The sequence below is a fragment of the Linepithema humile genome, chromosome 6 (assembly GCF_040581485.1).
Source record: "Linepithema humile isolate Giens D197 chromosome 6, Lhum_UNIL_v1.0, whole genome shotgun sequence".
NCBI lineage: Eukaryota > Metazoa > Arthropoda > Insecta > Hymenoptera > Formicidae > Linepithema > Linepithema humile.
In genome coordinates, this window is record NC_090133.1 from 264,201 (window position 1) to 277,656 (window position 13,456).

The 13,456-nt window shown below is 32.0% G+C and overlaps 4 protein-coding genes and 2 non-coding genes across 10 annotated transcripts; 4 read left to right on the forward strand and 2 right to left on the reverse strand.

Annotated features, from left to right (window-relative positions):
* The first annotated feature begins 130 nt into the window (after positions 1 to 130).
* Positions 131 to 2,435, forward strand: Prp31 (pre-mRNA processing factor 31). The gene is made up of 8 exons (XM_012359282.2): positions 131 to 350; positions 532 to 729; positions 802 to 1,006; positions 1,087 to 1,256; positions 1,346 to 1,503; positions 1,588 to 1,878; positions 1,958 to 2,182; positions 2,283 to 2,435. The coding sequence occupies exons 1-8, from the start codon at positions 233 to 235 to the stop codon at positions 2,385 to 2,387; spliced, it is 1,470 nt and encodes a 489-aa protein (XP_012214705.1). The 5' UTR covers positions 131 to 232; the 3' UTR covers positions 2,388 to 2,435.
* An 83-nt stretch (positions 2,436 to 2,518) lies between these two features.
* LOC105667473 (uncharacterized) lies at positions 2,519 to 4,132 on the reverse strand. Of its 3 annotated transcripts, none has more exons than XM_012359287.2 (3): positions 4,094 to 4,132; positions 3,591 to 3,695; positions 2,519 to 3,520 (listed from the first exon to the last, which is right to left on the reverse strand). In XM_012359287.2, the coding sequence occupies exons 2-3, from the start codon at positions 3,693 to 3,695 to the stop codon at positions 2,705 to 2,707; spliced, it is 921 nt and encodes a 306-aa protein (XP_012214710.1). In that variant the 5' UTR covers positions 4,094 to 4,132; the 3' UTR covers positions 2,519 to 2,704. The 3 variants fall into 3 exon arrangements, with proteins under 3 accessions (XP_012214710.1, XP_012214708.1, XP_012214707.1); XM_012359285.2 differs by lacking the exon at positions 4,094 to 4,132 and adding an exon at positions 4,028 to 4,046; XM_012359284.2 differs by lacking the exon at positions 4,094 to 4,132 and having other exon boundaries at positions 3,591 to 4,087.
* Positions 4,133 to 5,246: 1,114 nt separating this feature from the next.
* On the forward strand, positions 5,247 to 10,742 carry LOC105667470 (Mitochondrial calcium uptake 1). Of its 3 annotated transcripts, none has more exons than XM_012359279.2 (12): positions 5,247 to 5,495; positions 5,654 to 5,912; positions 6,156 to 6,300; positions 6,609 to 6,768; positions 7,843 to 7,880; positions 7,953 to 8,067; positions 8,205 to 8,365; positions 8,853 to 8,969; positions 9,069 to 9,193; positions 9,535 to 9,662; positions 9,928 to 10,017; positions 10,470 to 10,742. In XM_012359279.2, exons 2-12 carry the CDS (start codon positions 5,671 to 5,673, stop codon positions 10,622 to 10,624), a joined length of 1,476 nt encoding a protein of 491 aa, XP_012214702.1. In that variant the 5' UTR covers positions 5,247 to 5,495; positions 5,654 to 5,670; the 3' UTR covers positions 10,625 to 10,742. The 3 variants fall into 3 exon arrangements, with proteins under 3 accessions (XP_012214702.1, XP_012214703.1, XP_012214704.1); XM_012359280.2 differs by lacking the exon at positions 6,609 to 6,768 and adding an exon at positions 7,170 to 7,329; XM_012359281.2 differs by lacking the exons at positions 5,247 to 5,495; positions 5,654 to 5,912 and having other exon boundaries at positions 6,162 to 6,768.
* Positions 10,743 to 10,881: 139 nt separating this feature from the next.
* On the forward strand, positions 10,882 to 13,259 carry LOC105667454 (uncharacterized). The gene is made up of 4 exons (XM_067357093.1): positions 10,882 to 11,358; positions 11,443 to 11,524; positions 11,646 to 11,769; positions 11,975 to 13,259. Exons 1-4 carry the CDS (start codon positions 11,232 to 11,234, stop codon positions 12,032 to 12,034), a joined length of 393 nt encoding a protein of 130 aa, XP_067213194.1. The 5' UTR covers positions 10,882 to 11,231; the 3' UTR covers positions 12,035 to 13,259.
* Positions 13,185 to 13,255, forward strand: TRNAG-GCC (transfer RNA glycine (anticodon GCC)). The gene has a single exon. It is a non-coding gene; the product is annotated as a tRNA-Gly (tRNA).
* Positions 13,260 to 13,367: 108 nt separating the features above from the next.
* TRNAG-GCC (transfer RNA glycine (anticodon GCC)) lies at positions 13,368 to 13,438 on the reverse strand. The gene has a single exon. It is a non-coding gene; the product is annotated as a tRNA-Gly (tRNA).
* Positions 13,439 to 13,456: the final 18 nt, after the last annotated feature.

The window sequence follows — 13,456 nt, forward strand, 5'->3', positions numbered from 1 at the left end:
ATTTTATTGAATCATTTGCCGCGCGAATAAAATGGGATGTTTTGATTGGTTAGTTAGTGACGCGCCGGATGACGCCGCGCGTGACGCGCTCAGTGGGAATTCGGCCTAACTCACAGGCACTTACCAAAGAGATAATCTATTTCACTATTTCTCGATATAGTCTATGGTGGTTCAGTGTCCGAAAATATTAGAAATAAATTTTGTGATAAATAAATAATTTGTAACAAAAAGAATGTCATTAGCAGATGAACTTCTTGCCGATCTTGAGGAAAATGACGACGCAAACACTTTTATGGAGGAACCGGAGCCAAAATTCATGCCGGCTTCGGTTTCAAAAGTTTTAGAAGAAGGTTAGGTTAGATTAGGCGTTAAAGTATTTTACAATATTTAAATAAATTTTTCACATAATCTATTTTATAATATTATATTGTATTGTATTGTATTGTCTAAAAATGTTATTTTATAATTTATAATGCAATATCTTACATTTTATAATGTACATTACGAGAGTGATCTGTTTTCTTGTTATAGAAATAAAGGTATCCTCTGTTAGGGAATTGGCCAAATTACGTGATTCAGAACAGCTGCAAAAGATTATATCTCAGATTGAAAAGTATAGCAAGGTAATCAGAAAGTCATCTGATATTGTAGGACCTGTTGAATCAGATCCAGAATATCAATTGATAGTTGAAGCGAATAATATGGCTGTAGATATTGATAATGAAATAGGTATGTGAATAGAAACTTTATAGGAGTTTTATTTTACAAAGTGATGCAAACAATATATTTTATATTTTTTAGCTACCATACATAGATATACAAGAGACAAATACTCCAAAAGATTTCCAGAGTTGGAATCTTTAGTTGTAGGGCCTTTGGAGTATGTTATGACTGTTAGAGAATTAGGAAATGATTTGGATCGAGCCAAAAATAATGAGACTCTGCAACAGTTTTTGACACAAGCAACAATTATGGTTGTTTCTGTGACAGCATCAACAACTCAAGGGTAATATTGCAATAAATAATATTGCTTTCTGTGATTATTGTATAATTTTTTTTAATGTTTAACTATATTCCTGTATATAGACAATTGTTGACAGAAGAGGAAAAAGAGGCTATTTGTGAAGCTTGTGATATGGCAGTGGAATTAAACAATTGTAAATTGAAGATATTTGAATATGTAGAAAGCAGAATGGCACTTATTGCACCGAATTTGTCGATAATTGTTGGTGCATCGACAGCTGCTAAGATTATGGGTATATTTTACATAAAATTGCTGTAATGTGTTGAAGTAACTTGTGAGTTTTTATATTGCAACATATTTCTTTCCTTTGTGATGTTGCAGGTGTCGCGGGTGGTCTCACAAAACTTTGCAAGATGCCAGCTTGTAACGTTCTAGTTCTAGGATCACAAAAAACAACACTTTCCGGATTTTCTCAAGTCACCACTTTGCCTCATACAGGATTCATATATTACTCTGAAATTGTGCAAGATACACCTCCTGTAAATTTTTTCTTTTTTAACATAAGATAATATAGATAATTATCGTAAAAAATAATAAAATATATTAATCTAATGACATTTTAGGATTTGCGAAGAAAAGCAGCAAGATTAGTGGCAGGGAAAAGCATGCTGGCAGCCAGAGTGGATGCTTGCCATGAGAGTACGGATGGTCACTATGGCCAAATGTTGCGTGACGAGATAGAGAAAAAGTTGGACAAACTACAAGAACCACCGCCTGTGAAGTTTGTGAAACCATTGCCGAAGCCAATCGATCCTGGTCGGAAAAAGCGTGGCGGTAAACGCGTCCGCAAGATGAAGGAACGCTACGCGATCACAGAGTTTAGAAAGCATGCCAATAGAATGAACTTTGCTGATGTGAGTTATACATATTTTAAAGTTTGCAACTTGCAACGCTGAAATATAGAGCATACTAGAGAATGTATTGCGATTGCAGATTGAAAGTGACGCCTACCAAGAGGATCTCGGTTACTCGCGAGGAACAATCGGCAAGGCTGGCACAGGGCGAATTAGGTTACCGCAGATTGACGAGAAAACAAAGGTCAGAATATCCAAAACACTCCAGAAGAATCTACAGAAACAACAGCAATGGGGAGGCAGCACCACTGTCAAGAAACAAGTCTCTGGTACTGCTTCCAGTGTAGCTTTCACTCCTTTACAGGTACATTTGTGTTTCTTCAATTTCTTATTAGTAGTTGTATATGCATAAAATAAGTAATAATTTCTAATTTTTTTTCATTAAAAATTCTGCATATTTTCAGGGTCTTGAAATTGTAAATCCACAAGCTGCAGAGAAAAAGGTTAACGAAGGAAATGCAAAATATTTTTCCAATACATGTGGTTTTCTGAATGTAAAAAAATCATAAAGGAAATTATTTCATATGTAATTTATGTATTATAGGTATTACATGTAATTTAATTTATTATTCTGCCCTATATAATAATCGAGACATTTTTCACAATACAATTTGAATTCAAATTAAGAAAATTAACTATGTTTTGTTGGGTAATTCAACATAATTTTATTTTGTACACAATATTATCTCATAGGATAAAGTAAAATTAGTTACATTCTATCAGCAAAATATTGCTTTCAGTCTTGATATAACAAATTGTATGAAACAAAAGTAAATGTAAATTATTGTTAGCTTGTCTCATTAATAACTGCTAACTCGTTTTTCAGTTATATATTTTCATCATTAAAAAAATCTTCTAGTATCGCATCAAAATTTAAATAAGATTCTGAAGTGTTCAATATAGAATTATCTGTTGCAACTAAACTCATAATACTGGAGTCAATTGTTTGTGTTGCTTCTAATAGCATTTGTGGACTAAATTTTTCCACCTGATTCGCCACATCATCTAATTGCATTATGTTATTTTTATTTTGTTTACTTTCTATTTCGCACTGTGTATTTAAATCTAACTTGTTGAAGAACGTATTGTCGAATAAAATATCACAATTTTTTATAATATCCGTTATATTATTTGTATCTGTAGATAATTGTCTAAATTTTTGTAATTTTTGCTTATTACAGCATTCATCAACACTTGAGAAAATTGTAAGGTCAATGTTAGTCTTCTGGATGTCAGTGACCTTGGGCTGTATCTTAAAACTACTCAGACTTGCATTCCCTTGTTTTGTAATATTTATACTTTTCTCAGTAAGATTATTTTCTAGCTCAAGTGGATCCAACAGTGATAACTTGTTAGAGTTGGCAAGTTCTCTTTTCAAATGAATAAGTTCTTCTTCAGGAAACATTTCATCAATTTTGTCTTCTATAGAAGAATTTGTTAAATTTTCAACCATCATTCCATTATCATTTAATTCGTTAGAAAGCTCTATCCTTCCAGGAGTCACAGGTGGAGTGTAGAGTGAAAGTTCCATTGATACGGGTATGTTTTCTTTCAGAAGATCCGATTCCTTCCAGTCATAGGTAATAGCATTTCTTTTGAAGAACGTCAAGTCTTGAACGTCATGATCAAGCGGCCAGATGCACTAAAATACAATTATGAATATAAGTATAAATGAATTATATGAGAAAGGATTCAAGCAAACTTGTGTATACCTCTTCCCCTGGACAAGCCCATACTGCTTCTTCCAAGTTGATCTGAAATGCCTTGACTCTTCTTTTAATGCCATTTTTCATACACAACGGACAAAAATTCTGCATCTTGCAACAGTCGTAGTTATTAAATAGATTTTGTGACAAGATAAACTTAGCAGAATGCACCCAATAATTTCACGTAAATAACATAAGCGCCATAAATTTTGATAAAATAAACATATGTTTTACATATTTAAATAATTTCACTAAATGTTATGAACGATTAAGTGTTTCGAGCATTTAACAAAATCAAATGTAGAATATTGCGTAAGTTTATATTCGCATTCTTTTCACTTGTAAAGTATACCTCTAAATTGCCGATTAAAAATCTACGACAATAGAATGACTGTTAATATTCGAGTGTATGTGGTTAGTTTATAATTCAATATTAATTTTACATTATTTATTGTCGAAATATTTAGGAGCACGTGTAACACCTATGATAATTTATTACTGTTTATTACTTAGATAGTATGACTAGTATATAACAGTGACGGGGTAACAGTAAAGGCCATCACACACAAAATGACATAACTGCATATGCATAGCATAAGACCGTCTCGACCAATGAACATCTAGCATAAAGGCGCCATATTGATTTACATAGCATGCTCATTGGTCGAGACGGTCTTATGCTATGCATATGCAGTTATGTCATTTTGTGTGTGATGGCTTAAGGGCTATTCTACAATGCGTCGCGAAAGATGATAACTATTAATTGAAAAGTACTATTTCTAGTTACTTCTGATTATTTCCAGTAAGGCCGAATTTCCACTAAGCGCGTCACGCGTCGGCGTTATCCGTCGCGTCACGAACTAACCAATCAAAACATCCCATTATATTCGCGCGGCAAATAATGCAATAAAATGGAATGTTTTGATTGGTTAATTTGTGACGCAACGGATGACGCTGCGCGTGACGCGCTCAGTGGGAATTCGGCCCAAGACTGAGCATTTGCGACGCATTGTAGAATGGTCCTAAAGGCGCTTCAGACTACACATTGAAGATTGAGGTTGAAGATTGAAATTTGACCAATCAAGATAAAGAATTTTTAGCTTCTTTTGTTTCGATTGTCAAATCTCATAGCGTTTTCGATTATACAGGATTTGAACGACCCAGGGTTGATCAATCACTATTTTACTATAAATGCAAGTCTTTCATTGGTGGAGAGGTTGCAATGACGTCATTAACCAACCCTGGGTCGTTCAAATCCTGTATAATCGAAAACGCTATCAATCTTTTAGCGTTTTCGATTATACAGGATTTGAACGACCCAGGGTTGATCAATCACTATTTTACTATAAATGCAAGTCTTTCATTGGTGGAGAGGTTGCAATGACGTCATTAACCAACCCTGGGTCGTTCAAATTCTGTATAATCGAAAACGCTATTTAATTTTTAATGCGTAGTCTGATACGGGCTTAAGCTTCCATTTCATATAGCGTTTTCGAATAAACGGGGTTTGAACGATCTAGGGTTGATCAATCACTATTTTACTATAAATGCAAGTCTTTCATTGGTGGAGAGGTTGCAATGACGTCATTAACCAATCTTGGGTCGTTCAAATCCTGTATAATCGAAAACGCTAATATAGAGCTGCCTGTCGACCCTCAACTAAAATGGACATGCGCAAAATAAATAAGTTGCCCAATAACGCCAGCCTTTACTGTGCTCTTGTTTCCTCACTCTTCTTTTATTTTATACCCATTTTGATGCGTTTTAATTCCTATAGAGTCAGAGGAATCAGAGTGTCAAAATCACGTGTTATTGAAATTGATTCCTACTTTTTGTAAAAGGAAGTTTGTACATCTCGGACGACATTGGACAGCATTGGACAGCACTTTATTAACTAACATTTGAGCAATAGTATGTTTTAAACTTGGTGTTGCATATTTTATCAGTGTGTTGCACATTTTAGTCAAATTACTGCAACTTTTTCTCGTATTGAATAATTTAATTTTTTAGTGGTATTGTTACAAGACAGCATAAGTTTTTTAATAAATAATATTTTTAATTTTCTCCAGAGTTTGGCGCTGTGACTATGCTGCTGAGTAGAAGCACATGTATATTCCGGCAATATCCAAAGTGCAAGCTTTTGGCAGTTAATGCAGTTTATGTTTCGGAATGTAACGGTTATAAAGAGAATAGGTACAAATATGAGTACAAGCAATCTCGTAATTTTCGAAATTTTGGTCATACTAGGAAAAAATCTCGCTTGCTCTTTGCTTTGCCAATTATACTTCCTGGCATTGGAACTCTGTCCTTTATTTTTGATTGGCAACGGTAAGTAAATAATATTAATTATTATTAACATGGATAAATATTAAACATGAGTAATTGGAATTACATACAGATGACAAAATTTTATTTAAGACCCACAAGTGTAAGCTTCGATGATAAATCAAATCAAGTTTTACATATGGTAGGCGTATACAGTTAGTGATCTTGTTTTCCTTTTATTCTTTTAAAAATTAGAATCTTAATGTGATTGATAAATTTTATTTAATATACTGATGTATGTTACAGCATATTTGGTTTGATAACACCTAAAGTGGATGCTGCTAGCATACTAATGGAAGAGAATCAAGATAGTGGAAATATAGAAAATATAGAAAATGAGTTGGAAAAAAAAAAGAAGAAAAAACAGAAGATTGGGTTTCGTGACAGAAAGGTTTATTAAAGATTCACCCTATTGATAGTAATATCATATATGCATGTTTTTAAATTATTTTAAAAATATTGAAAAATATAAACTTTCTTTAGACTTGTATAAGACTTTTTTTACGATAAAGTGTACGGAAATGGAGTAAAGTAAAAGTTCACAATGAAATGAGAAGAACGTTAAATATTTATGTAGCAATCACATTTTTGCATTGTTTGGCACAAGCAGTAGTATCGAGTAGATTCGACAAGTTAACGCTTTACTTGCCATCCATATGTTTATGCAGCAGGACGATGCAGACTGAAGTGTTTTTGCAGATAATAGAATATGAGAACAGGATAAGAGCGTACTCGACGCCAGACAAAATCTTTCGTTACTTCGCGACAGTGAAAGTAACTAGTTTAGAAGATACCGAGGTCTATATGACACCGGATGATTTTCTTCGAGCTATCACACCAGGCATGCAACAGCCAGATGGTAGGGCTTTCATAATTCTCATTGGATTGGCGCCGACACGGAATCTGTAATCTAAGAGTTTTGTCTTGTCTTTTTCTCGACAATCGTATGGTTTATTGAGCGTTACTAACAACTATTCACCTGCCTCGCTCTGCTGATTGAAAGCTTTGCAATCTTGCATGATTCACACAAAGATTTGGTGCAATACCAAGTATAAAATGCGAGTTATTAACTCCTAAATATTAATGATGTATATACGCGTCATTTCAAAAAGAGTATTTTCCATGTATAACATTTTCGATAACATTAGTAGAGCATATCATATGAGCATCATATGAGTCTTGGGCAGTTGCTTATGATCATCATCTGCACATTTTTTAAACAAAATTCTGCAACTGTCAACTAACCATGTGTGTGCGTAGATAATAGAATATGAAAATCGTATGAGGCATTACTCGACACCGGACAAAGTGTTCCGTTACTTCGCAACCCTCCAGGTCACAAACAACGATGTGCACGAGGTATTCATGACACCGGACGATTTTTTAAGATCGATGACGCCCGGCGTAAAACAGCCAGATGGTAATCCTATAGCATTTCTCCGTTCCTTTTCAAATTAAAGATGTATGGATTACATGTTGAAATAAGAGCTCAAAACATTCAAACAGTTTGTATTTATTCTGAATATTAACGTAAAACCTAGGTATAATTCTCTGACTAGTTTGACAGTTATTTAACTTTTATGTTTACTTTGATTTTTCTGGAAAATTGTTTACCGCTACAGCACTTCCTAACAAATTTGACAGAGAAGAAATATTGCCAGTCAGGTCAAATTTCTCATATGCACTAACAAGACTAATATTTGTGGAAAATATTATCTGCATTCGTCGACCAGTTTGAAAATGATTTAATTACAACTGTAGCAAAACATAATCACATTGCTTCGTAATGCGTTGCGACAATTTTCTTGCATCGTGCGAATCAACTAACATTTTTCAAGTTGCAATTTTGCACAAATCGGGTTATGTTTAATTGCATGGAACATTATATCGATAAAAGGATACATAACAATGATGTCATTGTATTGATTTTTAGGCCTTGGTCTGGACAAATATAAACGTTACGATCCAAAGGTACATTAATGAAATTCAACAAAGAAACAATGAATAAAATATTTCTATAAGAACATTGTCTATTCTGTTTAGAATATTCATACAAAATTAGAATTGGAATTGGACGAAGACAGCATTTTCTACAAGCTGGGTAGCGCAGGTCTCATCACTTTCTCCGATTATATCTTTTTGCTGACTGTATTGTCAAGTAAGTTGCTTATACAATTTTGTTAAACTGTAGCTATGTATAGAAAACTGTTTACAGCAAATTTATATTCAAATATACATTTAAAGTCCATAAAATTTCAACATAGTACAAACGAGTGTCCTATATCTCCTTTGCAGCTTCTAGGCGTCACTTTGAAATCGCCTTCAGAATGTTCGACTTTAATGGAGATGGTGACGTTGATTCTGAGGAATTTGGGAAAGTAGCTACATTGATACGGCAACAAACCAGTATAGGCACGCGGCACCGCGATCACGCGACTACTGGAAACACATTCAAGGTAATTATTATATAATAACATTTCTCAAGTTCTTAAGTAATAAATATGCATCAAATTCCTAATATCTGTAAATTTGTTGCCTTTTCATCAACACTAACTCTGTCGCGAAGCTCTAGCGCACACTAAACGTCCTGAAAGAATTTTGTCTATAAAATTTATTGTCCAATTTTCTAATTGCTACATTAAATGGTATATACGATTGTGATATGTTACTTGCGCTACGACGTATATAACGACATCGTCGTTAAAAAGTTAGAGACCTACTGCTTGTTTAGATTTAGCTGCGTAGGTTTAATATCTCTCTCAGCATATAATAAAAAATTCTGAATGTATATACTATTATTTCGTCAATTTAACTATTCTTTTATAGAATTTACTTTTTAAAATGTTAAATTACTCACTGTATCTATGTGAAGTGACTTGAAGAATTATATTTTATTGAACAATTGAAATCTCTCATAATTATTTTGTATTCAATGGATTTTAGGGAGTGAATTCCGCGTTAACAACCTACTTCTTTGGACCAGAAATGAATCAGAAACTAACGATTGAGAAGTTTTTAGATTTCCAGCAACAATTACAGCGGGAAATTATGAGTCTCGAGGTATGGAACTCAACATAATGTATAATTTAATTCAATTATTGCATTCAGTTCTTATTTGCATTTGTTTATTCATTGAACGTTTATATATTTTTTGCTTAGTTTGAACGACGAAATCCGGATGAGCACGGCAACATTACCGAGGTAGACTTTACAGAACTATTGTTGGCTTATGCCGGATATCCAGCGAAGAAGAAAGCAAAAATGCTGAAAAGAGTGAAAAAGACGTGAGTATGGATACATCTAATTTTATATACTTTATGAGGGTAATTTCAAAAGTAAAATACGCTTGAAAAAAGGCGTGCCGTGATATAATATTAAGGAAGGAGCGAGAAGAGAAAAAGAGGGTGGAGATTATCGAAAAGAACGTGGAACAAATGGATCCTAGCCAGAATATAGTAATAAACAAAGCAATTTGGAATGAAAGTTAGAATGTTATAAAGATTACGCTAGTCTTCATTTTGACGTATGAGATAAGTGTATCGAAATTGTAACCCTTAGGAGATGCACAATAAATATTGTCCATTCTAATTTAATTTATCTATATAATTCAATATTGATTGTTTAGTTTTAGGGAAAATCCACAAGGGATCAGCAAAGAGGAGTATCTCAAATTTTTCCACTTTCTGAACAATATTAATGATGTGGATACGGCCTTAACGTTCTATCATATAGCCGGCGCCTCTATTGATCAAGGTATATAGAATAGCGCTCCAACTAATTACATTCTAATTATAATTTATTCCAACTAAATTTTATCTCGCATAATAGGATAATTGAACGTAATTTCGACACATTTCGAATAATTTCTCATTTTATTAACATATAGATAATTATGAAATTATTGAAATTCTGGCTATAAAAAAATGATCGACAGTACATTAAAATATCAAGCAAGTACGCTTGTACTTTGTATTTTTGTCAATGTGTTTATTTATACATATCTCATGATTTATTGCAGCAACTTTGAAGCATGTAGCGAAAACTGTCGCTCACGTCGATCTGAGTGATCACATCATCCAAGTGGTATATACAATCTTTGATGAAAACAGTGAGTTTTTTATTTTTATTAATAGCATGCCATTTACAATTAAGAGATTGCTAAGAAAACCATATCTTACTTTTTTATAAATTATAGATGGTTTAGTAAATGGCTAACAATAAAAAAACAACTATATTTCAAAGTGTATAAATTGTGATATAGTTATTAAAAAATAAAAAAGAATAATGTATCATTTCATTATTTTATTAGCATATGGATAATTATGAAATTGTAAATATTTATTAAATCATATATGTATGTATATATAATTTTCTAAAAAAGAAAATATACAACAATGATGCAATAATTTTGATTAAGAAGTTAAAAAATTATTTTTTTATTAATAAAAATCGATAACTAAAAAGAAAATTGTTATCAATTTCTATAATCAGTCAGATTGTGTTAATATGCAAATATATTTAAAATTATAAAATTACTTATCCCAGTTCTTGTGTTTATAGTGGATGGACAGCTTAGCAATCGGGAGTTTGTCGCAGTGATGAAAAATCGTGTCCTTCGCGGTTTGGAAAAACCAAAGGATACTGGATTTGTCAAATTAATACAATCTTTGATAAAGTGTGCAAAGAATAGTGATCTTTTATCGTTCGATAAATAATTTATTAATAGTTATTAATTATTGGCATAATATTCAAATACTATGCTTCGTTAAAACTGTAATTAATGTAGAAAAATCAAGTGCCATTTAAAATAGAATTACAACATTTAAAGTGGGATTGTTATAATATATTTATCGTAACCTATATTCGAGTTTCGACTAAACTCACACAAATTCCAATATTTCCCTTATTTACCATGATTTTCTTACAATTGTACTTACGATAGATTTTTTCCAAATAAATTTCGAATTTCAAAACCAACAATTTGTTCACATCTGTTTAATCATTTTCCTTTTTTATTCCACATCATGTTTTAATCATAATTTTGATGTCGTCAATGATTGTAAATTAAATTGCAGAATCTAATAATGTTTAAAATATTGTTTACGAAAGCCGGATATTGTAACAATTTCTACAACTATACATTGTGCTAATGCACTTTCACTGTTTGATTAAATAGAGCGTATCGTCCAAAGAAAAGATCGTGAAATACAGAAGTCACAATTTCACTTACAATTCAGTACGCATGCAGTATTTATTCAGCAGACACGAACTGTTTGCTCATCTTGCACTGCAAATTGTAAACTAAATCTATTCAATAACAAAATGCACGAGAAATATAAAATCTTTATGTTTATAAATTCACGTTTATTACAAGTAGTAATAATAGTGCTTATTGTAAATGTTGTCACAGCTAATTTGTTGGACAAACTTATAAAAACTACGTCAGCTGGCAAGTATTAATAATGTATAAATCGTGCTTCAAAATTGCGCATTGCATTTTACATAAGTATATTACTAAACTTATTTTAATTACAATCAGATTTCCAAGCTGTGAATAAAGAAGAAACTTTAAAACAGAAAATGGCAGACGTTTTATCAGTAGGACAGTACTTTCAGTGAGTAACAATAATAATAATAATAATAATAATAATAATAATAATAATAATAATAATAATATTTATGCAAGATGATAATTATAAATATATTTTGATAACGTTGAATGTATATAAAATATAGAGACATATTTTCCGAACATCCAGCACCTTTCGAAATTGAATTTGGTCATGTTTGCGAGAATCCCAACGAATGGGAACAGAGATTCGAGCGGAAGGACTTTGATAATAATCGCTACAGTGGCAAGGTAATAAATAGTCATTTTTTAAATGTTTGTCTTTTATGCACTAGTGTACATTTAAACCATTATTACAGTAATATTTTTTCCAAACAAAATATTGTCCAAGATTGAAACATGTTTGACTACTGGAATATTTAACTTCGTTATTTGTTAGATTGGTTTCTTTAAATGAAACTTATTTATACTTTGAAATTGATTTATTGCATTTCAGATAAAATGGGGCAACAAAAAAGGAGAATACGGCGAGCATTATTGGGATTTAAATCATTAAAAGTTTATTTGAGATTAATTGTTTATGAATAAATTATAATAACCTGTTCAATAACAAAATTTTTGTTTTTTACCTTAATGCCCATACAGCACAAAACATCCTCAGGATATCCTCAGGACATCAAGGATATTTCGGTGTCCCAAGGATGTTCTGAGGACATCGAGATCTCCCCAAGATCTCCTAAGGATATGTAGGATATTTTGTGCTGTATGGGTGTTGGCAAATCTTACTGAGGTGAAATATTACAAATAAAAATAATTTAAAAATAATTAAAAATAAATTAAAAATAATTTTGATAGTTATACATTTGTATATAAAATATAAGATAGTAAAACATCGTAAATGTATAAAATGCGGAATTTTAATTTTAATAAAATCAATTCTTATCTTAGACAAGGTTAACGAGTTTAAAATAACGCTGCAAAAATTGTGATAATAATTTATTTATGAAAGTTCACATATTTATTTATATACATTTATATGTTATGATATGAGATAAAGAAATGCTGTCAATGTGGTGAAATGCGAATATATTAATGAATACACTTCTTTTTTATGCATAAAACACAGAAAGCGTACTCAAGTAGTTTAGGCGTAGCATAAACGCGACACAGACAACGTACAAAATAAACTACGACTTTTTATTTCTCTTTGCTATCGGTGATTATTATCGTGCATATCGAACGTGCAATCGTGTTTTCGAGTTGTTCCTTTGTTGTTTCTTTGATAATAATCAATCAAATTTGTGCCAATATATCGCATTATTATAAAATATTAACAATGAGAGGAAGAGAAAACATATAGTTCAGTTTTCAATTTATTTTGTATTGAGACAGTATACAGTATAAAATAAATGCTAAAGTAGCAATATAAAATAAATAAATGATAAAAATATAGTATAAAATAATATTTACCAACTGCTATTGATTCGGAAAATGTTTCCCATATCTGTTTATTCAACATCGCCATAATGAATGTGATGGTTCTGAGAGCGTGATCGCCTTTCTTCTTGTACGCTTCACTTTCTTGGTAACCATCAAAAATATATTAATTATTTTTATTATTTAATGAAATTGTATTAGTTAACTAAAGCCAACTTTTCTTAATTGATGCTGTGTTGACTCTTCTAGGTTTAATTGTCGAAACATGAGCATCGGTGGTTCAGTGGTAGAATGCTCGCCTGCCACGCGGGCGACCCGGGTTCGATTCCCGGCCGATGCATCCTTAATTCTTTTTGCGAATAATCGTTTAATTAATTAATTTAAACAATTCAAAATTTTAAGGTTTTGTATATTTTTTAGATAAAAAAATGTAAAAAAAATTAAAAAATACTTGCATCGGCCGGGAATCGAACCCGGGCCGCCCGCGTGGCAGGCGAGCATTCTACCACTGAACCACCGATGCTTACGATATGATGGTGTT